This window comes from Protopterus annectens, chromosome 13.part0 (genome assembly GCF_019279795.1).
Source record: "Protopterus annectens isolate FY-2018-M chromosome 13.part0, PAN1.0, whole genome shotgun sequence".
Classification (NCBI taxonomy): domain Eukaryota; kingdom Metazoa; phylum Chordata; order Ceratodontiformes; family Protopteridae; genus Protopterus; species Protopterus annectens.
Window position 1 is genome coordinate 1,242,535,065 of NC_056747.1, and position 26,417 is coordinate 1,242,561,481.

The window sequence follows — 26,417 nt, forward strand, 5'->3', positions numbered from 1 at the left end:
AATCCATAAGCATGACAGCAAACTGGCAATCCAGGAACAATCAGAAGTTCCAGGCCCAAAATAATAAGAACTATAATACTATATGTCAGTCACGTGGCACAGAAGGATGAAACTCTGCTTGTGAACCCACAGATCTAGGTTTGATTAGCAAACACTGACCATAGCAGACCCAGTTTAGGGTGGGATCGAGTGGCTTTAATTCTTCTTCGACCATCCTGGGGGAAGGGAGTGTTTCATGCCTGTTGACAGCCTCAGTGGACTCTAAAGTTAGGCTGTCAGCTAGTATGAGACCTAGAGACAGCCTCAGTGGACTCTAAATGTCTAGCCCAAGCAGACAAAAGGTACTGGGGGAACTGCAGTCGGACTATACGCATTGGACAGTGTGGGTACGGGAGTGGAGTAGCACATTTACACAAATCACACTGATGTTACCACACACTTTGTACAGGGGTGGAGCTAATAATAAGCCAGCGGAAGAAAAGCTTCCCCTATTGTGAGAATGGCTGTACATGGATGCCATTTTTGATTGTCTAACTTGTTCTGTGGACAGAGGAAGAGCACCAGGATACAATAGGTGATGGGGATGGACTGAGGACACAAAAATAACAGAAGTGAGAAATATATAAAAACAACAACTCATACACATGCACAAACATGCAATGCTGCATGTATGCAACACACACATATGTGCACATACACACTGCTGTGGCATGTCATATGCGGTTACCTTCTGATCAAGAACTTCCTTGACTGGCCGTTTAACCACTAGAAATACAACATCCAGTGCAGTGCAACTGTATAATATGGCTGGGTCACAGTCCCTTCACCCTCACTGAATAGTGTTGTCAGTCACTCATCAAAAAAAAGACCAGAAAAATGCATCCCCTGCTACGCCATGGAAGAGCCTACTACATGCTGTTCCATGGTAGGATGTCTGTACTCACAGTCGGTCTTAGGCATAGCCCAACTAGGCAGCCGCCTAAGGCACCGCTCTAGCAGGGGTGCTTTTTCATTGTTTATTTGGTGTAGGTAGACCAGAATGGGGGCACTGGGTGGTGTAGTGGGGGGCGCCATGGAGCCCTTTTGCCTAGGGTTCCAGTTGACCAAAGGCCGCTCCTGTCTGTACTGTGCCATGCATATAACTGGCATACTGCTGTCCATCTCAGACCTGCTGCATTCCATCAAGTACTTACACCTGCATCTGCTCCAGTGTACTACTGGTCACGTGCTCTTCTACTACAAGTATCCTGAGTCATATACTTGACTTGCTGAGCAACTGCCTAACCTGTGCATATGTGGTTATTCTCAAATTACTCTGCATACCAGGCTGTATATTCCCCAACATGCCATTGCAGATGGACCTATACTAAATCTCAGAGGATGCCCTCTGCAGGCACATCACCATGGAAACATTTACCACTCCATCTTACCACCAGAACCAACTCATCACACACTCTGGCTACAGGGTCTTGGTGGAACCGTTTGCATTGGGATAGATTACCGGCCCACTGGCCCTGCCCCTTTCATGAATCTCAAGGACAGCTGATGAAGTCATAGTGTGCATGATGTGTAGAAACAGCAGGCGACCAGACAAGCCAGTGGAGTGTACTTATACACTTCTCCCCTACGAAAAACAGATAAATGTAACTAAAGAAACAGGAAAGGGAAAAACATACCTCATTAACTGCTATGATGCAAAAATAATTTTGCTGTGTTCTTCCTAAAGTTACTGATTTCCTCATAAAGCCAGAAGTGATTTTGGAAACATACCTATTAAATAAATAAGTCAAGCCCACACAGAGGTGCCCTATCACTTACTCTACAGAGTCTAGTGTGGGAAGACTTCCGTTGTGGAAAACAAGAGAGTGTTCCTCGTTCTAAGGCACTGCTATGATTTTTAATGCTTGAAGGCTGAAGAGGTATGCCTCGACATGAAAGGTACGGGATGCTTAATTTTAATCAGTACAACACAACTTTAATAAAACCCTTAACAAGATTTTTTTTTCAGGAAAATTTGGTATAAATAGTAGGTGCTACAAGCAGTGTTTCAGAACCTAAATAACCCAGGTTCAAACCTAGCTTCTACAAACCACTGACTATGTGATTATGAAGTCATTTACACTCCTGTTGCTCTAATATATCCAAGCTGCGGACATATGTTGAGAAAAGAAAAAACTGTCCACAGTACATATCATAATATGTAACTTTACTGACCTTTTATGGTTCTGTATGTGGTAAAATAAAGAAAGAAACTGAATAGCAGAAGTCAGGCAGAACAAATAAACAAGGTAATGCACAGTCATTCAAAAGATAATTTATTAATAATAATAGATATTTACACAGAAAGGAACAAAACACATGTAAACAAAAGGCCACAAAAAACACAATACATGTGTACAACAGCAGATTTCATATAGACAGCAATGTATGAAGACAGTTTTCACCACTAAAGTGCACATGTGTGTGCAGAGGTTTAAGACAATTTCAAATAATCGACACTCAACAGATCCTAGTATGGCTATACTCTTTGTTTACACCTGAGTTTAAAAACTTTGACCAATTACTGCATAAAATTTAATAAATCTAAAAGGTTTAAAATGAACTACCAAGTAAAGTGCAAGCTCTAGAACCTAGACACACAAGTTCTGATCCAGTCAGTGTCACTTACTTGTTAGTAATAAGCAGTAACTTGATTTTTTTTGAAGTAGGCCATATTAATTAGATTCAGACATAATTAATGATTCATTAATTGACACAGACTTAGAATACCTTCACTGCTTGTTTTCACACTAAGCTAGACATCTCATTTCCCAATATATTTTTCAAGAAAACTCGTAATATATTTTTATCATCAGATGGCAAGTAATATTATTCTTTCTAATACTTTATTACATAAAACTATATACATGAGATCTGATTCATGCAGCTCAGAGACCTGCAAGTGTCCTTCAGTATGAGGCTGGTAGAATTAAATAACTCACTTTATCAAGTAGCTCTACATATATATATGCTGACCCCACGACAGTGAGATTGTTTTAGTGTTGCAGGAAATGAGGTTCAGTGATCCGAAAATTACATTTCTATTGTTTTATACTACTTAGTGTGAACAACCACCTCCAGAAATGTGCAAAGTGTACCAAAAGTCCCATTATAGAAAAGTTAGGAAACTGGAAGGAACATTTCGGAGAAAATAACATTTTATTAATACTGTGTATGTTTACAATAGCACCAAATAAAGATTCACACCAGCTGGTATTCAAATACTGACCATATTTTGAGAGGCAGAGCAGCATTAAATTAAAAAACAGTTGTTTTGCAATTATGTATAGCTCATATATGTGGCACAGAGACACAGTACAGTAGCAACATATGATTGAATTAAACAAGATAAACAGGCCCTGTGGAAAAATACAAGCAATACCATAACCTACTAAATGACCATAAAACGTTGTAAAATAAGGACATTTATTTGTTACTGGAAAATACTCTGCAGGAAAATTAATTAATTAAATAAATAAATAAAAGGCCACCCTCTTCTAGCAGGTAAAAGCAGCCATCTGCAGTTTTTTTGTGTTTGAATCCACCAGGGGTGTGCAGAACATAGCACAAGTTGACCTTAGCAGACTTGTCACTGTCGCTGTTATGTCCTACACTTCTTTCTTCCCTTTAGTAACAGTTCTGCTCCCAAGCTCTTTGGGAAGTAAATTTTCATTTTCTTTTCTCTGGTAAAATTTTGAAAGTATTGCTATATCAGGTCCAGAGATAAAAAAAATAAAAATATTGTGACATCAGGAAACTGTCATCAGACTGTTATGTGCCTATTTTCCACTGCAAAACAATAATGCCATGAGTGCATATCTTTTTGGCCTATTGTGACTAAACAGCCATGGTTAATTCCGAATCTAGTATATCGTAATACTACAGTTATGGAAAACTGTACTGACCTCTTAACTAGTAGTCAGGTAGTCCCATTTGCTTTATGATCACTGCATTCAAGCCTTTTACAATCAATATTTAAAAATCACCAGCTAACCTCTGCTCTGTTTTATAGTAGGATGAAGCCCTGACTGTGACCTGGAGGAGTTTGACTAGAAGGGTAGGCATTAGAGGAGAGGGGTATGGTGGCAAAGAGGGTTGGATTTCTACCTATGATCACGCGTACCATTGGTAAAGGAGACAGTGCTGTAATCATTCTGTTATTAAAAAGTTGGTATAGAACAAGGTCTGGAGCTAACTGACACCACATGTGGTGATGCAATTGATGTCAGTAGTTTTGCCCAGATAAGGCATACAAAAAAATCCCTGACATGCAGGACAAAGTACATAGCACTTCTAGGTGCTCTAGTCTATCCACTTTGTCTTTCTAATTTATCATAGGAGCAGTCCCAGCCCTGGGGAGGGTAGCACACAATACCAGGACACTAATTAAAAAGGAGCAGGGGATCAGACCTAGAGAAACTGAGAGTAAACTGGAGGGCACGCAAAAGTGGCAAAAAAAAATTAAAAAAAATAATAATAGTAAAAATCACTAGCTGCAGCTAATGTCATGAATTTACATATTATGTGAAAATGTGTGAAAGTGGATAACAGTTTCACATTGCTACAGCATTTTTGCAATCTTCCATGAAGGCTTCATTTTATAAATAACTCATTAAAAATACCGCCAGGAAAAATAACTATGTGCCACACACCTCGGAAAAAGAGCTTTAAAAAAAGGTTCCACAATGCTGAAGTAGGAAGTTGCTTTTAAGAAGTTCTTGTCAAGAGAAAAAAGCACATTCTAGCTCTTTATTGCCAACATGGTCCTAAACACTTAGTGAGTAAATGGCATGCACCACTGTCAGCCATGTTTGGCCACAGCATTGAAGCATGTTGCTTCTAATGAACTACAAAGGGGAAGCAGCACTAAAGGTGCTTGTGTGGGGGCAAAGAGACAGCTGTACAAGATAGCCCTGTGTTAAATGAAGAGCAGTCTAAATCAGTATGCCTGTGAAATCACATAACTATTTTATAAAACACAAGAAACATGAATGCAACCATGACATATTTTCATGAAACCAGTGTTGACAGCAGGCAAGTTCCTGAAAGCTATTCTGCCTAAACAGCAACTAATAACAACCCATAATCATTAGTAAGCACTAAGCAACACGGACCTACTGCCTGGTCCCTGGAAAAAAAGGTAATGCCAAGTGCAGCAGGCCCTTTAAAAAGTATTGCTGACAATTGATGCCGAACAACTTGTATGAAATCTGTCCTGCTGAGATGCCACTGTTCTTTTTCTTTCATTTTTGAAACTTCATCTTTATTGCTCCTACACATATGATGCTTCTGCCGTCTTGCCACTGCCAACTACCAGATGAGCCTGTACTTTCTGCACTGCACTGCTGTTGGCCCTGCACGTTTAATGCTGTACTTACCTGGCACCACAGGAGAGAGAGAGGACTATCACACCATCAGCTGCATCTCGCAACAATGTAGTAGACTGGCAACCTTTACAGTTAGTGCAAACATGCATGCAACAAATGCAAGCGGGGAACAGCAGTGCATATCTACTCCCTCTCAAGCATGCAAGATCACATCCACTGCATGTGAGTAACAACAACAACAACCGCAATACATGTGTACTTACTGACAAACACAGACATGTGCACACACACACACACACACACACACACACACACACACACACACACACACACACACACACAAAATGTTCACATCCACTGCACTGCTGAATGAAATGAAGAGAGGTAAGAAGTAACAGCACAACTACACCCCAACAGACATGCACAATGTTCACATTCACCCATTTTTTTTAAACGCTGGCATCAAGGAGGTCCTTCCAGCCTCTGCAATAAGGCAAGGGTAGCAATGATGGATTCCTACACCTTCCTTCGAGGATGAAGAGCAGGTTATTACTGCTCTCTCGTATCTCCCCAGCTGGTTTGTCTGCCATGCAGGTTGCTGGTAACATCACAGACTGCAAAATACATGTGCCATTACAGTTGGCAACCATGGTCCCTGTTCTTGTCAGATTCAGGCAACCATCACAGTAGGACCCTGGCAGACTGCCCACTGTCAGTACCAGTGCTGACAACTGCAGATTTAGCTTCTAGGTAAGGTTTACAGAAAGAGCCAATCAATAAAGAAGCACCATCTTCAGATAATGTTTAAAATCGAGGAATTGAGTGGAAGGTTTAAACTCAGTGGACATGGCTAAAGCAACGGCATTGTTTCAGTGCCTTAATGCCCTCTTAAGATTGTTTCAGTGCCTTAATGCCCTCTTAAGAGCAGCATGTTTCTTGCATCCCTGAAAAACACAAGTATTATGATAAAGTTATACAATCTCCAGGTAAAGCTTCTGCACACAGCATTAACTGAACAGTTGCAAGTTGTCAACCAAGAAGCCACCCATTAACATGTAATACAGACCAGTCATTGATCCGCTGTGACTAGAAGTAAAGTACAGTAAAATGAGGGCACTCAATGCATGGGATAAGAAGGAGAACCCATAAGCACATGAAGGCACTATGGAGGGCACTGGCTTCAGAATAAAGAAACCATACCTCTAAATGACAACATCCAAGGCCACTCCATTTAAAAAGAGAACTCATCCATGTAAGAACACATACAGTTATGCTTCATTGTGTCTATTTTATTGTTTCTATATTGCTGCAAATGTTATTTTAAAAGCGGACCTGATGTAACAAAATTCTAACGACTACTATCAGCATGGGTATCCTTACAGGAATGACCAAGAAGTAAGTCACAGATCAGGTCTATATCATTTGAGCGAACGCTTAATTGAGAGAATTGCTATTTGTCAAACTGAATTAAGCGAACTCATGGTTCATAGGTTCATACTAGACTATCTGCCCTAGGGCATTTATAAGCCTAGCCAGAATGTGTTTGGCTTTCGCCACCCATTTTAAATTTATTTTGCTATGCCCTTTTTCAAGGTTAGTATACTGTGCCTCTGTCTAACAGTGACACAGAAGTGATACCCGGGGTAAACCTACGATCTCCCATCCACTCATCAAGATTCCTCTTGAAGAGAGTCAATGAGGGACTCTGCCTAACCTGGACTGGGATTTTATTCCAGAGTGAAGGGAGCCTCTGGGTTATGAATCTGTCCCTCCAACATGTCCTATTTATTTCAGTGCTGAGGTTCAAGTCTCTCGAGCGTGGCTCGATGGGATTTGGATTTTCTGAGGTGCAGCATGTCCATTAATTCCGGGTTGGACATGGCTTTATCGTCAGGCACAGATCGCCTCTGAACAGGCGGTATGCCACTGAGTAGAACTGGAGTTTCTTTAACCGGGCAGCATATGGCATCTGTTTGAGCCCTTTGATCCTCCTGGTGAGGTACTTTTGGGGTCTTTCCAGTTGCTGCAGGTGTCTGGTAAGGTACATCCCAAAAGGGGCATTGTACTCAATTATGGGCCTGATGAGGGATGAGTAAAGAGGCACGATGACCTCCCCTGATCTAGATGTGAATCCCTTCATGATTAGGTGGGCTATATAAAATGTTTTTCTAATCACTTTGGCCACGTGGTTGTCAAATGAGAGATTGCTATCAACTTGGGTCCCCAGGTCCCTAATTACGTCTTCTGTACTTAATGGAATACCACCTATGTGGTAATTTGTGGGCACTTTGTTTTTGCCAAAGGGGATGACTATACACTTTTTGGCATTTAGCTTGAGGCCATGGCTCTGGCACCAGTTGTCTGTTTCTATGAGGCCCTTTTGGAGGATGCTTGTGTCGGCTGGAGAGTCGATTATGGCACCCAGTTTGCAGTCATCTGCGAACTTGGTCAGCCACAGTCCTTCCGTGTTGGCCTGTACCTCCGAGAAATATATACCAAACAAGAGAGGTCCCAGGACTGAGCCTTGTGGGACACCACTTGTAACTGGTTTGGAGTCTGACATGGCTCCAGCAATTCTAACCATGTGGGTTCTGTCCTTGAGCCAGTTTGCAATCCATCTAGTGACATAGGGGTTTATATTTAAGCTGGTGAGCTTATCTATAATGCCCGAGTGGGATATTGTATCAAAGGCTTTTGCGAGGTCCAGGTAGGCTGTGTGGACCACCTTCCCTCGTCAATGGCCTTGGTGACTGTTTCAAAGAAATCAACCAGGTTTAAGAGGCAGGATCTGCCCTTAACAAAGCCGAACTGGGTAGGATCCAGTGTCTGTAGGTCCCCAATATCTTTATTTATGAGGTCCATGATGATCCTTTCCATAGCTTTGCAGACCAAGCTAGTCAGGCTTATGGGGCGATAGTTTCCAGGATCCGTTGAGGCACCACCTTTATGGAGAGGGACCACTGTTGCTGTACGCCACTCTTTGGGCACATATCTTGTAGTAAGGCTGAGATTGAACAGTAGTTTTATGTTTGGGTTTAGCTATTCTTGGAGTTCATTTTTTCCAAGGAAAGGATGTGATTGCCCATCATTGGGTATTTGCCCGTTTCCCCACTGTAGTGTGATCTCAGAGTTGGTATATTTAGTTAGGGGTGTGGGGGGGTGGCAAAGTCCCCCACTTTGCAGAGTTTTAAATTTAGTTTTGTTTGTTCTGATTGGTGGGTGGGCAGCTGTTTTTTTCCCCAAGAAACTTTTGCTTAACCAAGCGTTCATTTAATTGAGCTTTCACTTAATTCAGTTCGACAAACAGCGATTTGCTCAATTAAGCATTTGCTCAAATGATATAGACCCTACAGATCTACCTTAGACCACTGTTCATTTTTATCTTAATAAGTTAAATAAAATAGAAAATTGGACTTGGAGACTTCTTAGGTACAGTCTTCTCCCATGCTGGTTGCTGCGGAGATAAGTCCCACCATCATTTTGACTGCAGTATGCCTCCCCTGATTTCTGACACATTTAAAAATATTATTCAAGATTCAAAATACCATGATTGCCAATAAGAATATTTTATGGTATTTCCTGAGGTTGTAGCACAAGTGCGTATACTCTTCATTCTAAAAGTCAAAGCCTTCTGCGTGGAATACAGAGCCTTCCTTTGAGATCTAAACACATATGATTTATCACACTGCATGCTAGATGTGCCACTCTTGCATGTGTTTCAGGGACAACTCAGACATCAGGGCTAAAATACCAGATTTGTCCTGTTGGCATACCAAGTGATATATTCACTTGTAGTTTTCCAAGAAATGGACACTATGGTTGGTGCCAGCATCAGCTGATTTACTGCAGTACACTGTTCAACGTCACAATGTAAAAGCAGCAGCAGCACTGGAGTTTTACGTTTTTCAATGACACATAGTGATGAATACGAATCATATGCCCTTGTGGATCTCCACTAACATATCATCTCCCACCGTATAACTTCTGGCAAGCCCTGTTCATCTCTAATTATGAATTTTATACGTTTTATGTTCAAATCCCTTCTCTGACAATTTTTAATTATTTTGCTTAGACTACAACGAGAAACCATCCAAAAAATCAAAAAGTCATAACTCAAATATATGCAAAAGCCAGTACAATACAGACCTTTGCATATTGCACAAAAATAGTGCACCCACTTGACAGGGATCCACAACTTTTAGATGAGAGTTTCATATCTAGAATAAACAATTAGAAATGTTTGCTTTGCATTGATTACATTTCTAAAGTTTAAAGTGATGTATCTCAAAACCATTGGAACATACGGCCAAAAAGCTATTTTAGGGGTTGACAGAGTTTCGAATGTATACTGCATCTGCTATAAAAATCCAGTTGGTTTGAAAATTACAGTTTATGAAACTTTTGTACCCCTCAACACTCACATACATACATACTCACACACATACACACACACACACACACACACACACACACACACACACACACACACACACACACACACATGCACACACTCCTACACACACTCCTAATACTACCTATGGAACCATTCTGACATAGCAATTTCACTCATTAAAATACGGCTACTTTCTATGAATAATAAGTAAAAGTAAAAATAAAATGCTTGAACACACGGTAAATCAAGTGGTAACAAAGGCAAACACATGTATAAACAAAAACCACTTAAACCACGCTGAAATCGCTGAAGTGAATGCAAAGTTATTCTTCCTGCTTCTTTCTATGAATATGTCTTATTATGTAAAAATGGCATCTCACTACAAACAAAACAACGGCAACATTGTGTACCTATTCTACTGTTTTCTATGGCTTTAGTTAAGGCACAGCATAAAATTAGTATTACACAGGCTTGTCTACTTATATATTGCTGCACAATGTTTATTTCCCTTAGAGTTTCACACACACTGCAAAAAACTGAGCTCTAATGACATTTATAAGTTCTGTTGCAGCACCTAAGAATGCATTCTGTAGATCACACTATGGTCCACCACTTTTCTTTCAATAAATACTATATTTTGAACAGGTAATTAAAGCATTGTCACAAACTATAGAATATCCATAAAATATAAGGAGAAAAGATGGAGAGCTATTCACTTGAAATCTGATTTCTTATGGGCATGTTATTCACTATGTGAATACTCACACTCAGATAGGATTAAATAATGACAGGTGTCAACATTTCAAAAGTGCTGAAGGATGTTAGTTAAAGCAGATCATGAAGGTTACTACAGACGGGCATATAAACACAGACATGATTGTTGCACTTGCATCAAAAAGCAGTGCAATGTCTGCTTAATACACTTAGTTGACAAGCACACAATTTAAAGAAAGGCTTACGCACTTTTCACTGAACAACATGTAAGGAGTACTGATGTGGGAACAATATGCTGTTTGTGTCAGTGGGGCACTGTGTTCTGAACCAGAAACTGTAGCAGCAGACATTCATGGTGCAAATCCTGTCACAGGGCCTACAGCAGGTTAAGCTTGCGTGACCCATACTGACACAGCACTCTGGGTTGGCTGAAGATGGCAATGCTTGAAGAGTACATACATCATGGATAGCCTAATGTTCATCTCCTCCTGGGCTAATTCTCCATTCATGGCTATATCCCTTGTTCTTTCTAGTTACTCAGCTATTTCCCCACTTATGTATGTTTCTGCATTCTCCTCCCTCCACCCTCCTTTATGCAGACAAGCAGTCTGTAACAGCATAGCAGAAAAAGTATTTCAACCTGACCAGAATGTCCCTGTGAGGTGCAGGGGTGTCAGAGCAGACAGGGAAGTTACCAGCACAGGTCACTACATACACAGTATGCACCAACATCCATAGGGCCACCTCTGCATCTATGATGTACTACCCTGCCACACAATGCAGAGCAGTCACTACATGAGTTTAATGATCAGTGAGCTGGAACGAATAACAGCATTCCTGAAGGTTGTGGGTACAACTACCATACCCCCATGTATTTGTAGTGGATGCATCTACATAGCATTGCTGCAGAAACTGTTAAGACAGTCCAGTTATGCTAGTGGTTGTCATTCACATGCACCTGCAAGCATGAGCATGCACGCACACACACACACACACACACACACACACACACACACACACACACACACACACACACACACACACACACACACACACACACACACACACACACACACACACACACACACACACACACACACACTCACTGTTGTATGCAACAGTTTGTTCATCTCATACAGTGATTGGGAGATCACCAGTGAATGATGCTACATTTGGGGAGTGAACATGGGTACTGCAGTTTAGGTCCACATCAGCTGTATGTGACTACTTACTGGATACGGTATTTCTGTTGCCTAGTATGGCTTGTACTTTATGATTTATGGATGTAGGCTGCTCTTCCCAAGTGTACTGCATTGCACTGATATTTTGACATATGGAGCACTAGTTTAGCCCTTGTGGGTTGTGTTGCCTGCCTTATGCAGTCTGAAGAGACAAGTGACAAATGGAATGCAGATGACTGGTGTCAATGGTACTCAGATACATACATCTTCAGAGCTAGGCCCTTCAGGCTGTCTGCAAATGACATCTGGCTGTTACATCACTGCTTTCTGTTACACACCATTTCTGGGTACACTGCCCTTACACGATGAATTCTGTATTTATAAATTCCACCCATAAATCCCTGCTGCTTAATGCTAAAATCCTTCCTTACAAAATGCACTTGTGTACTGTTTCACTCAATAAACTAATGACTTTGGACAGTATTGTAATGTCTTCAATCTATAGGAGATGTTACATATAGTGCCTTGGTTAGCCATAGTGTAACAAATTCACACAAAAATAAAAAATAAATTATGAAAATATGATATTTAAAGGCAGATGGAGTTTTTTGTTAATCTCTACAGCACATCTTTGTCAAAAAAAAAAACATCAGACACTCTAAACTAAGAAAATGTGGCATAACAGCATACTTTCCAGAAACATAAAATGATATAACACTTAGGATTGTTGCTAAGATCATCATGTCCATTTAAACATAAATCATTCTTGCTTGCTAGCATGACATGTCAATAAACACATTACACGTCACAGCATCCATATTGGCAAACTATACTTTCTGTAAACTGAATTTGTAAGGGGGCTGACACCCCCAACCTCTTTCGGTGAGTCCTAGAGAGATGGCATGCTAAGAGGGTGACAGCACATCTTACAAACAGAATTAACTGACAACACAGTTCACTACATCTTTGATAGAGGACAAATGTCCTGACATATGGCCACTTCATTTCAAAACTTATGCAACTAGCATGATGACCCTATTCTCAAAAAAGTTTAGGTGGGGGGATGGGATTGCATATTATTTTACTCACCTATTTTCCAACCAAAGTAATACTGTGGTGTTGGCATGTGAAAGGAAAGGATTTACAGCAGAAATCAGTCTGTCAAGCACTGAGTACAGAATGAAAACTAAATGGTAAAAGAATAACAGTGTTGTTTGCCAACTATTCAGGGAGAGCAGAGCATATGGTCACATGCCATACCGCTGAAATGTACTATCAGATGAGACAAGACAATCATTAATGAATTACCTGGCTTTCCCCTTCTCCCCCGAGGTGGAATAACCTGTTTGTAATAATTAAGGGCTACAGATGCAGAGCCCCCTGAATGGGAAAAAGAGGGAGGGATTCTGCCCACTCAGCAAAAATCAAATTAATCTACTTGGCATCAGCCATGTTGTCTTAGTTCTTTAGCTAGGCATTTACTTTGGAATGCCTAACTATATCTTATCAGTAGATGGTAATATTGTACCTTGAACTTTCAGCTGTTTAATAAGCAAGGCGCCAACAGCTGTTATTAGTGGTCCAAAAAAACTCCACCTCCCCTACAGTAACTGCAAAGCATTAACAACAGTAAAGTAAAAATGAAAAAGCATGATGCTTTTGACAGGTTGCTGACTTTCTGGAACTGATACCAAACAAGAAAATCCACGAAAAGCCATAGCTAAGTTGGAATATTGAAACCAATAACAAAATGCACCATCTACTCTCACCGCAGAAAATCTCTTTACTATCGAATGTTTTCGTTTTGATGAAAGTGCTCAACAACAAAGATATTTTCTGCAGAGAGAATTGTTGGTGTATTATGTTCCTGGAACTAGTTAACTGATTTGTCAAATTTACATTGTACAGATTTTTCAGAATACTGCAGAACACTACCAAAGTAAAATGCTAAATCTGCTAAATGTTAATGCAGCACCCCCCCCCCCATTCTATAAACATTCTAGTTGGCAAACAAGACATGTAAAAAATTCTCAAGTATTTCCCAGTCAGGGTCATTGAAACACATTATTGCATACCCTGTGTGGTTTATTGCATTTATATTGCCAAAATTACATAATATTGTTTGTAACGTATGCAACTAATAGCCGTTAGTATTGTTTTTTACATGACTCATTTGTTTTGATGCACATTTCAAATAAATACTAAAATACTAATTTTTATAAGAGGCTTATTTTGCAGACTGAGTTTGGCACCAGGCCATGTAATATTAAGCATAAAATATATGACTGTATAATGCGCCTTGGTCAAGAAAATTATTTTACTGCATATTTGTTTCAGTAATTCCTGGCGCAGAATGATGTATGTATTTTCTTTACCAAAACTAAATCATGACAAAACTAGTGAATATGAAGAAATATGAATGAATTAAAAAAGTCAAGTAGGATATTAAAGGGTGTGTTCCAATCGAGGGAGGATTAATCATTCCTTAAGACTGATGTTTCAGATCTGTTTGTTCATCTCAATGGCACATGCCCCCATAACTGGAAATATCCAACATTTTATCCTATGTATGTTGGACTAACCTGATTCACACAACATGTCCTGAACTGAGAGGCTCTGAACAAATGCAGCAGATTAATATTTATTTAGTAACATCTTGGCGCATTTTATAAGGCTTACGCTGAGGTGTTACAACAGCATAGATCTGTCTATGTATGCTGCATAAACTGCTCAGAAAACTGCATCACAGCATCCTCACGTGTACCCCCATTTTCAAGTCAAGCTTGATGCTAATTATATTTGCTTAAAGGAAGTATCAAGACAACCAAGTGATGCTGAGGTGGGTGGATATTTTTTGTAGTATCTATTTTGACTCAACTTCTTAAAACAATGCCATTAAATTTCAAGAGCCTAATTTAACAACATGCACAACAAGGTCAGTACCATATCGAGGTAACCGGTAACGTTAACTAAAGGGGAAAAAACATACACAGTATATACTATGAATCAAATTTTTGCAAGGAAGCAATCCTCTCAGCAACAACAACTAGGAAGGATGTAGCATCCATTCCCTCTATTTATTCTAACTCCAAAGTTGTACATCTTTGGAGTTAAGGAAGTAATTGGTTTGTGGAAAACTATGTATCTTTATGTCAAGGTTGTGTAACTCTGAAGACAGAATAATAAGGTGCGTGGGGGGGAGGCTTGTCCCCCCTGAACACACAAGTTATCATTCATTTAATTCTCTGACTCACAGCAAGTTTTTTTCTTTAGTTTACATTACTTCTCAGTCTACAATGTGCAATTTGGCATTCTCTGTTTTTCGTAAGCAATCATTTTGATTATTTATTTTCAAGCAGTAGCTTCAGTTAGTTAGTCAAATAAGAACCATTTTTACAGACAAACAGTGGTGGTAGGTATTACCTGCATTTTTTGAAGGGGTTTACACTTTGCAAATCAGTTGCAAACATTTCAGACAGGAGCATTACGATGTCACTAAAAGCCATATTATGTTCATTTCCATGACTGAAAAATGACATAAGAGCATGAAAATCTGCTTGCCAATCTGAATATTCACTCTCTGGGCCCTTTCTTAATTTATACTAGTCCTTGTTTGATCATAAACAGAATACAAGTTATTTGCAAGACTTCTGGCATCATATGGGCATCCTTCATAATTTATTACACCAGCGTGTTGTAACTCTCGTACATCACAGATAAGCTAAGCAAACCAGAGGTAGTGAAATGCTGCATAAGGATAGACAGATAATAACAGGATAGCAGCACATACTTTGTAGATTTCACTATTGAAACTGTATTTGTATGGAAAATAACCTAAATCTCTGCATACTTTTCTCTCATTAAAATGTAGTCTTTGTGATAGTATAATTACAAAGTGTAAACAAGCTTTATTGACCTCAAAATCAAATGTATCTAATTTTATTCTTACTTTTGGTTCTTAATATGCACTGTTCCTAATTAGGAAGGGATCTTGCCTTAGCTTTTAGAAACCAGTTTGCCCTTCAGTTACATAACGGCCATTGTTTACCTAGCAAGGTAAGAGTCAGCAGGTAAAATGCCTCCTACAGAGCTCTGACATGCCAAAGTCTGAATTTTACAAACAACCCATATTTTTGAAATATGTCCCAATATTTTCTGCTTAGTAATGTTGCAGAATGTGAATCCTAAAAATTGCCCATACTTTGCAGATGTACCAGGAAACAAAAGAAATTAATGTGAACAGATTTTAGGGAACCAAACTGCAGCTTTCTTTCTAGGGTCTATAAAAAATTGTAAGCAGTTTGATTGGCAAGCATGCAAGGTTTCTATTATAAGAAATTTACTGATGTGCTTTAAAAACCTCGCATTTTCCTTTTGGTGAATGCATACTTTTTTTAAAACATCCTTCTTAAGACATGCATTACCACATGTCTTCAGAAGAAAATGCATTAATATACCATTCTCTTGACTATACACAGAAAATAATGAAGACATCTATAATGTCCAGAAGACACGAATTTCAGATGCAAGTCTTACTAAACCATAGATCAGTGTCAGGTTTTTCCCTGCCTTCTCGCTTAAGTTTGCAACAATCTTTGCAAGTAATATATGACGTCATCAGCAGACTGCCAAGGGATGACTGTCGGCTGATAAACGTTAGGCTGACTTTTTTGCATTTCAAGAATACGCCGGTGCATAGGGTAGTTTTTTCTTGGGAAGGCAACATCATTTGACGAGAAGACCACAGTAGGGCAGAAATCATTGGCTCCATCTCCCACATAGAGCATCTTTTCAAACTTGACACTTTGCTGCGCTCTCTCTGTCAAGTACTCTGTGACAATTTTTCGTTTGCACATGTTTGCAGGGCATTTAGTGCAGGTGTGAGAATGGTAGGGTCTCAGAACAAGGTATCCTCTTTTATCAAAGTGGGCTGGGTTAGTATATATCTTCCGGAAGAGGGAATGAAAACCTATGGCTTTAAGAGTAGCTTCAATGCCAAACATGTTAGCATCAGAGATCAGGATAATTTCAAAAAGGCCAGAATTCTTCATTAGAAAATTAAATATATTGAGCATTCCAGGAGACAAAGGAATTTTGCTGTATTCATTTCGAATAGCTTCTTCCTGCACACCCTGCTCACCAAGATACTCAAAAACATGTTGCATATACTCATTATAAAAGCCATCCTTCAAACTGTTGCGCAGCCAGTCTGGGAGGGTACCACCTGGGGCAGCACGGATAACGGAATCATCGCTGTTCTCATTGATAATAGTTTCATCAAAGTCAAAGATGATCAGATATTTCTGCTTCACTGATGCTGTCACACCACTCTGGACAGGAGTTTTTTCCCTGTAGTACAGACAAAATATACACTTGTTACCAGACAGGACAATAAATTACATATATGACCTGCAGAGATAATTTGGTTTCATTAATTGCTCATCCTTAGGGTTAGTCTAGAGAAATGCTAACCTACCCCTCTTCGGGTATGAGAGGACCTCTTAAACAGGTAGAAGGAAACTTGCTATCAGTATTTGTGCTCTGTCATTCAGCCAAAGATTAAAACTGAAAATGTATAAGATGATGTGGAATTTTCAGGAAGTACATATGTCATCAACATTACTTGTAATACTGTACTGTCATTTAGTGAGAAAGGAGTGTGAGGTGGAACTACAATCCGCAAAAGTTCTTATACAGTTGAGTTTAGCCTCTTCTCAGTCTTGTATCAAATCAGATTTCAGAATACTATTTTTTGTCATTCCCTAATTAAGCAGACTATGGGATCAAAATAGTTACCACTGATGCCAGGTTTGGGATCATCATTTTAGTTCTGTCAGCAGTTACATAAAATAAGAAAACAAAGCATAGCAAACGGGATGTACATTTTTCTTTCACGTGTGTATGCACAAATGTATGTGATCACAAGCATCGGGTGCATAATATATCTGTCAAACAGGATTCTAATAAAAGAAAAAATGAAATCTGCAAAACACAGGATGTTACAAATGGTAGCTGATGTGCTCATACACATACACACACACACATGTGCACACTTTCTGTTTTTTGTTCTTTCTGTCTCACATATTTTCTTGAAAGGCATGTTATGCCTACACATTGCTATTAAACATACACATATTTAGAAGTTTCCATGTCACTTTTTGTAGCACTAGTAACCAGCTAATTTCTGTTGCCTGCACATGACCTTCCTTCCACTGTAAGAAGGTGCACTACTGTAAAGCATGGCAGCTATAGGTATTTTCATTAATGTTAAATTGCCAGCAGAGTTCCAGCTGCAAGCCCTGCTAGGACTTAATGCTACAGGCATCAGGATTGCTTGGCCTGTAAAACTTTCCTAGGCTGCATGCTATACCTCCCCATCTCACACTACAGCCCTTCCTCCTGCCTCTCAGTTCCAGAAGAAGCAAAAGAGAAAAAAGGAGCTATTAAAAAAATAGGACAGATCTAGGAAAAAATATCCTTAACTTTTGTATTTAGTAATATAAAGCTCTGACTGCAGGGACTGCTGGGAAAGCCTCCTCAGCTCAACCTCCAGGGTGGCTGCCCTAAGGAAGCATGTTCTTACAAATTATGGGCCCAAAGGAAGACCTAGATACTGAGGTCACATCTAGCAGAAATGCTTACCAAAAGTGTTCAGACAGACCAAGTAGTCACTGCACAAATAAAATCCAAAGAAGTATTTCAAAAGAAAGAAAGAAGAAGACATGGCAACAGTCCTAGCAGACTATGTGTTTGAGATATTCTACAGAGACTTACCGTATTAGTCATAACAAAAATTATTACATCTAGAAAACAAGTTACAGAAGCAATGATTAGTCACTTTGTTGCTCTCATAAACCCCACCAAACGACATGAATAATGTTTTTCCTTACTCATAGATTCTTTCCTGCCTAAATAACTTCAGAGCTATTGATGTACATCCATACAGTGAAATAGGTCCACCTATCTATGTGACAAAAAGGTTTTAATGAAATGAAATGGCCATGTTCTAACTAGTTTCACATGCTACTTTGGGTATGAAAGGACTGAAATGTAATAAAAAAACATTCATTGTGAACTATAATGCATGTTAGCCTTAAAGAAGAAGCATATAACCCCAAGATTCTTCTGGCAGAGGTTTCTTCCACCAGAAGCAACGTCTTCTAACAAAAGTTTTTGTTCCTTTTTTTCTTTTCTTTCTTCCTTTGTGGTCTAGTGCCGAGATTAACATGTGATAAGAATTAAAGTAGATTTAAAATACAATTCATAAGGGCAGACAATCAATAGACATTAACAACCTACTTTGGGAAACGTAACCAGTGCACCTGGGTACAGTTGCCTAAAACTGCATCCAGGGATATTGCCTGGTTGTTATGTATCTTTTGATTAGGGCTATAGCCATTTATTTAATGGAATAATAAGGAAAATCAATTCTATTGATGATACTTTCCTGTGGAGCAGCTATTCAGGTATTATTGTAACTGAATTAAATGTATGTGTTTTAACAGAGGATATTGGAAGAGAAGAGGTTAAGCTCAAACTTTAAAAATAGTAACAAAATTAAACTACTAGGCCTAAGCCATAAATATGTTATCCCACAGTTTTGAATGGAGCCAGAGTCTGTGCTAGAGAATAGTTTGTAGCTCCTGTAGGAAGTGTGAAATGGTTTTATTGTTTTATGGCTTCCAGATGCTTTAATAAAACTTAGCTAAAGGTCTAGTGTGTATTGTAGCACATAGGTGCTAAACCCTGGCAGCTTCTAGTGATGGGGGAATAGTACGGGAAACAGAGTCTGATGACCAGATGTGTGTGATGTCATTCTGTAAGCGAGAAATAATGTTTAGATATTAGTAGGAGATTGCTCTCAGTATTCTGTATTCCGTCTTGGATCAGACAACAAGGACCACTCACCCACATCGTTTTGCTTTGCTCTATTCAGTAAGTAAGAATAGTAATTCTCTAAATCAGTCAGGAAAATGTAGTGAGAATAGTTAAGTATCGTTTTTCTGTAACTGTGTGACTCTTTCTAGCTGTGTTATTTTCAATATTTCCTGTGTCTAAAACTCTGGTGTTTACTGTAAATAGATATTTAGTATTTTTATGTTCTTTTATTATTTATTATTAAATATATTTAAACTTTTCATTGTGCCTGGTCCTTTTTAGAAAATATTTAAGCTTTGAGAGTATTTGCATATATTTATTTGGTGATAACTGTGGCCACTCCTGAAAGCATGTCTGTTTGGTCAACATTACCATTTGTATTAATATTAACTTCACTCAGTATAGTTGGACACCCTTTTAAGAGCCCCATAGTAACTGGCTGGTGGCATTATACTCTGGACAGAAGGTGGCATAGCTAGTAAAACTGTGCCAGCCTTTCCCAGGTGTGTGTGTGTGTGTGTGTGTGTGTGTGTGTGTGTGTGTGTGTGTGTGTGTGTGTGTGTGTGTGTGTGTGTGTGTGTGTGTGTGTGTGTGTGTGTGTGTGTGTGTGTGTGTGTGTGTGTGTGTGTGTGTGTGTGTGTGTGTGTGTGTGTGTGTGTGTGTGTGTGTGTGTGTGCGTGTGTGTGTGAAAATTAAATCTCAAAGAGTGTGTGTGTCAACTACTTGGAGCAGGGATATGAAGCACTGGTCTCAGAGAGAGGGTGATGGAGCACTTGGCTTGGATACTCAGCTGAGGATCTAACCCTACAGTTGAGCCAGTGGGAAGTCTTACTGGGGACCTGGAGGGAGTCACATAGAGACATCCAAAGCCCAGATTGAATGTGTGCACTGTGTGCTCTTAAGGGAAATTGTGCTCGATGCAGAGAAGTCTGGATCTGGAAATACTGAGTGTATACATTTGTATTCCAAGTGAACATCCCTCTCCAGTTTCAGTGGTGAGGATTCAGGCTTCTTGATTACTGGCCCAGAGTGGGGATGTCACAAGTAGTGTAAAAAGAGAAGTAAGAAAAACAGCCCAGAGGAAATGAATTCTAGAAGTGGCATAGAGATTACCTGCAAAGTGAGGTTATAGTAAATGAAATGAGAAGTTTCCAGTCATGATAAATGAGTGTATTTTACATGTATAGCCTGAGGTGTGGACTTAAAGGTAATTATTTAATTATCAGTGTAAACCAATACTTTCACTTTTATGCATGGAGGGAAGCATGCAGAGGTATATTAAGCAGACATGTGGAACACCATAAAACAGGGAGGTGACTGGCAGTGGGGGTGGAAACCAATAGATGAGAGTAATGAAGTGGTGACTTGTGAACATGGACCTACCAAACAGGAAAGCAGTTGCTGTCTCTGGCAGCTATGGCCAGTGTGGTAAACATGTATACAGTTCTTAAGTTAAGTGTTTAGGATACGGTTTTATACTACTGGTTTAGCAAACAAGGCAAGAGAGAATTGTAAGGAAAGGAAGATTAATAAAGAAGCAGTTCTGAAATGATTTCCAGACAGTTTATTCTTGTGCAGCAATGCACAGTCAAAGAGAATGTGGGAAATCTTAAGTAGGTTATCAAAGACAGAGTTACTAAACAAAGATTAGAGATGACTGGTTTATGAATAATGACATGGAGCATCAGTGGCATGGTCACTGAAACTAAACAAGATAAGATGCTGATGTGTGTATATATATATATATATATATATATATATATATATATATATATATATACATGGAGGGCATGTAATATTACTACAAGAAACACATTTGAAAGAGGGTGAGCATAATCAATTTATAAAAAAGTGGTATGGCAAGCTATAGTGCACAAATGGGAGGAGAATGAAAGGGGAGTAATGGTATTTATCAAAAAGATGTTTTATATAAATGTGACCAAATGATACAAGACACCCACGGTAGGTATGTCATAACTTAGGACAGTTGGGATGGAGTGTAATTATTACTAGCAAATGTGTATATTCCTCCAAAGATAAAAGAAAATGAAACATACTGGGGTTAATAGTAGCAAGCCAGTAGTGTATGTTAGTCATCGAAGGTGACTTGAATTTAACTTTAGCCTGGCCTTAAGCAGCACAAGATAAGTCGAGAGGTGAGATTTTAGGGAGGTACTTGAAGGTATTTGGACTCAAAGAGGTAAAGAAAAATAAATAAGAGGTACTATTAGTTTCACATATTATTCCCAACAATGTAGAAGTTTTTCAGGGCTTGATAAACTATACATATCAGCTGAGCATATGGACACACTGCTAGTCTGTGAGACCCATCCGCTGACTGTCGGACTATGCACCTGTAGAAGTGAAGGTAGGCCAGGTGTAAAGTGGCACTGGGCTTAAGTACTAGTGCTTCCAAGTTTACCTGTTAAGGAGGACCAGTTTTAAAAGCTGGTGGGCAAGAAAACTTATACAACACCTAGTGGACCTGAGAAAGGGGGAGGATAGCACCCTGGAGAGATGGGAGGGTTATAGGGGTAATAGTAAAAGAAGATAAGACACCAGAAGTTCCTGGTTCTTATAAACCAATGTCATTTTTGAACCATGATTATAAAATATTCATGACAGTATTAACAAGGAGGCCCTGATTCACTCAGATCAATGTTGTTTCATAGACAATAATAGTAAAACCATATACAACATCATGCACAAAATATAAAACAGCCCCTGATGTTTATAGGATAGGATGGAGAAAAAGCATTTGATAAGGTAAACTGGGAATATCTGAAGCAGGTTCTTCTGAAATTCGGTTTCTCTGAAAAGTGGATAGATTACTAATGTCAATATATGGTGGGGCAGAGGCCTGTTTTAAGGCAATGCTGGAAATGTCAAGTAGCTTGACATGTTCCCCATTGCCTTTAGGCAGAATTTAACTTGGAGAGGCATGAGGAGCTTTATTATGAAGGCCTAAAAAGGGAGTGGAGGAAATGGGATAACCAGTGGGGGTAGATCAGGGAAAACTAAGTTTTTAGTATGAGCAAAAACCAAGGCAGTTTTTGACAAGAAGCTGATAACCCAGAAATATAAGACATTAAGTGATAACTACAGAGGACTGGTAAATGAGCTGAAATAGTATTGTAATGGGAGCTAGATAAACTTTTAGTTATGTACTCACCATAACTTCAGATGTTTGGGATCCATCTCGCCTACATTCTGACTGATGGGTTCGGAGCCGATCCCTCGGCTCCGACTCGGCACGCTTATGCCAAAGAGCGAAGTCTCTTATTGGCTGAGCTTACTATATCCCAGGATGCACCACTACCAGTCCCCCAGATCTAGTTTGTCCGCATACATGCACACATGCACACCCTGCTTATATAACATCGTCAGATGAATCAAGATAAAACAGTAGAACTCAAAACCGTTCAATCTCTTCTGATCTCCAAGGCAGGGGGAAGGAGGATGGGTATTAGGAATGTAGAGATGGATCCCAAACATCTGAAGTTATGGTGAGTACATAACTAAAAGATGTTATGTGATCCTATCTCGCCTACATTCTGACTGATGGGACAGCGTCCCTAGCACCTGAATCCTGGGTGGCTCACTGGAAAACACTCCTGAGTACCGTGGAACCAAATGAAGCTCGTCCTCTAGATGCCACATCCAATTTATAGTGGGAAATGAAAGTGTGGATTGGACCAAGTAGCATAGCACAAATTTCGATATAGCGAGCTTGGAATGAAAAGCTATAGAAGTAGCCATAGCCCTGGTAGAATGAGCTTTGATGGATGTTGTAAGTTGCTTATTCGAAGAAGAATAAGCCTGAGTTATGCAATCTCTGATCCATTTGGAGATAGTAGCTTTTGTGATGGTTCGGCCCAATTTATTATCTGAGAAGGACACAAACAACTGGTCTGACTTACGAAGTTGCTGAGTCCTGTCTAAATAGAAGCGTAATTGCCTGTGAACATCCAATTTATGGAGAGTGTATTCTGCTTCATTGGAGAATTTTGGGAAGAAAACTGGTAGCTCTAGAGATTGTTGGAGACAGAAACTAGAACAGACCTTTGGGACAAAGGATGGATTAGGCCTAAGTGATACTCTATCCTTGTGGAAAATCAAGTACAGTGGCTTAATAGACAGTGCTTGAAGCTCTGAAACTCTTCTTGCCGAAGTAATTGCAACTAAGAAGGCAGTTTTCCAAGACAGGTATTTTAACTCACATGTAGCAGCCGATTCGAAAGGGGAAGATGTTAATGCGCGAAGCACCAAATCAAGATCCCACGGAGGTGCAGGATGAAAAATTGGGGGTCTTAATAAACTCGCACCTTTAATGAAAGTTTTGCATAGTCTGTTGCTCATCAAAGGAGGATCCATGGATTCGTGGAATTTAGAGATAGCCGCTAGTTGGACTTTAATAGTTGAGACAGAAGATCCTTGATTAAACAGGGATGTTAAGAATTTCAAAACCTCTGGGACAGGAGCAGAGATCGGGTCTAAGCCCTTGAGTTGAGCCCAGATAGCAAACCTCTTCCACTTACTGAGGTACAATCTGTTAGTGGTGGGTTTGTGGGCCGAAGATAAAATGTGAACAACTTCCGGGTCTAGTGTGTGACTTCTAACTAAAGTCGGAAGTGGAGGAGCCAAGCTGTCAATTTCAAAGATCGAAGGGACTGATGCTGTTGTCCCGACTGATGAATTAGCAGGTCCGGAATTAGGTCTAAAGTCCACGGATCGTCCACATGCTTCTTCAGGTAGGAAACCATACCTGGCGAGGCCAGTATGGGGCAATCAGTATCATTATGGACCCCAATTGAGAAGCTTTTGAATGACTTTGGAGAGAAGTGGAATCGGAGGAAAGGCATAAAAGTAGCCCTGTTGGCCAAGGTTGTGCTAGAGCATCCATAGCTGGTACTCCTGATGTGGGATCAAGGAGAAGAACCTTTGGCACTTGGTGTTTAGTGGGGTTGCAAATAGGTCGCAGCACGGCGTCCCCCATCTCCTGAAAACCTGAGCTGCTACTGTGTGGTTTAGAGACCATTCGTGAGGAGAGAGAATTGTCCTGCTCAATTTGTCTGCCAATATGTTTGACCTTCCCGGGATGTGGGTCGCTACCAAGAAGCGGTTGGTAGCTACAGCCCATTCCCACACTCTCATGGCCTCTCTGCAAAGGGGGTAAGATCTGGTCCCTCCTTGTTTGTTCAGATACCAGACCACCGACATGTTGTCTGTGTGGATGGCGATGCCCTGAGGAAGAAACTTGTGTAAGGCCTGTAGGGATAGAAGTACAGCCCTCATCTCCAACACGTTGATGTGGAGGAGAGCTTCGTCTGGAAGCCAGGAGCCCTGAACTAGCCTGCCCAGACAATGCCCCCCCCACCCTATCTGGGAGGCATCTGTCGTCAGGGTAACCACTGGAGAGGGAAGGACAAAGGGTTTTCCTTGATCCAAATTGGATGTCTGAAGCCACCAGCGAAGGTCCCTTTTGCATATTTCCGTGATCATGATGTGATGATTGAGAGGAAGATCCTGAAAGGACCATTGAGTTGACAATAGCCACTGAAGAATCCTCATGTGCAATCTCGCCAGAGGAACTAAAAGAACCGTGGCAGACATTGAGCCTAAAACTTGTAGAACCATCCTTGCTGGGGCTTTGGATCTCGAGATCAGAGCTTGAACTTGGCCCTGTAAAGTTTGGATCCTTTCGGCAGGAAGAAAGACGCGCATCAATCTCGAGTCTATCTCTGCTCCTATAAACCTTATGCGTTGAGAGGGCAGCAAGACAGACTTTGACCAATTGAATGTAATCCCAGTGTAATACCCAGGAGATGGTGGCTTTGAGGTTGTCCATTAGTAGATGCCTGGTGGTGGCAGTCAGGAGCCAGTCGTCCAGATAGGGAAACACTTGGAATCCAAGACTTCTCAGGTGAGCCGTCACTACTGCCAAACACTTGGTGAACACCCTGGGGCTGTGGTGAGACCAAAGGGCAGAGCGCAAAATTGGTAATGACTGTCTCCCAGGCTGAAGCGCAGATACCTCCTGGACGCCTGATGTATCGGTATGTGATAATAGGCATCCTTGAGGTCTATGGAGCACATCCAAACATCCTTCTCCAACAATGGGAGAATGGATTGTAACGTGACCATTGAATTTGGATTTCGTGACGGATTGGTTCAGTCTGCTGAGATCCAATATTGGTCTCAGGTCCCCTGTCTTTTTGGCACTAAAAGAACCTGGAGTAGTTTCCTGATCCGATCTGGTCTGTGGGGACCGGTTGGATGACTCCTTTTCTAGCAGCTTTAAAGCTTCTGCGGCTGCCATTTCCCTTTGACTGGGTGGTGGGTCCGGGATTCTTTTGGACGGTGGGGCAGTATGTGAATGGGACGGTGTAACCTCCGGCTATGATCCGAAGCACCCATCTGTCCTGAGTGATTGACTCCCAGGCTTTTAGGTGCTTGGCAAAACGACACCCGACTGGCTCGCGAGCAGCACAGCCGGGCAATCCCTCATGACGTGTGGGAGGCTGAAGAGCCACGAAAGGATTCGCGGTCTCCAGAATTGCGGGGCCCTCTGCCGCCTCTGGGACGGCGTCTCCCTGAAAAATTTCCCCGTCCTCTGCCTCTGGAAGGGGAATCTTCCTGCTGTTGGGAGAAAAACTTACGAGATTTGCGGAACCACATTTTCCCCCCTCCTTTAGCCTTGGGGTAAGGCCGAAAGGGAGTGGAATAACGGGCACCTACGGCAGATAAAGTTTTTCCCTCTTGCTCACAGCGGGTAAGGGTGTCTTTAACCTTGGGTCCAAACAATGAGGACCCATCAAAGGGAGTGTCGGCGAAGGAAGACTTGAAGGCCTCCGCAAACTGACACAAGCGGAGCCAGGCTTGTCT

At 40.5% G+C, this 26,417-nt stretch overlaps 1 protein-coding gene across 1 annotated transcript in view; it reads right to left on the reverse strand.

Annotated features, from left to right (window-relative positions):
* Positions 1-11,528: 11,528 nt before the first annotated feature.
* The window catches only part of PHOSPHO1 (phosphoethanolamine/phosphocholine phosphatase 1), a 102,268-nt gene continuing 87,379 nt past the window's right edge, over positions 11,529-26,417 (reverse strand). Inside the window, exon 2 of the mRNA XM_044054964.1 lies at positions 11,529-17,026. Coding sequence (XP_043910899.1) covers positions 16,232-17,026 — 795 coding nt within the window. The 3' untranslated portion in view covers positions 11,529-16,231. The remainder of the gene's footprint in view (positions 17,027-26,417) is intronic.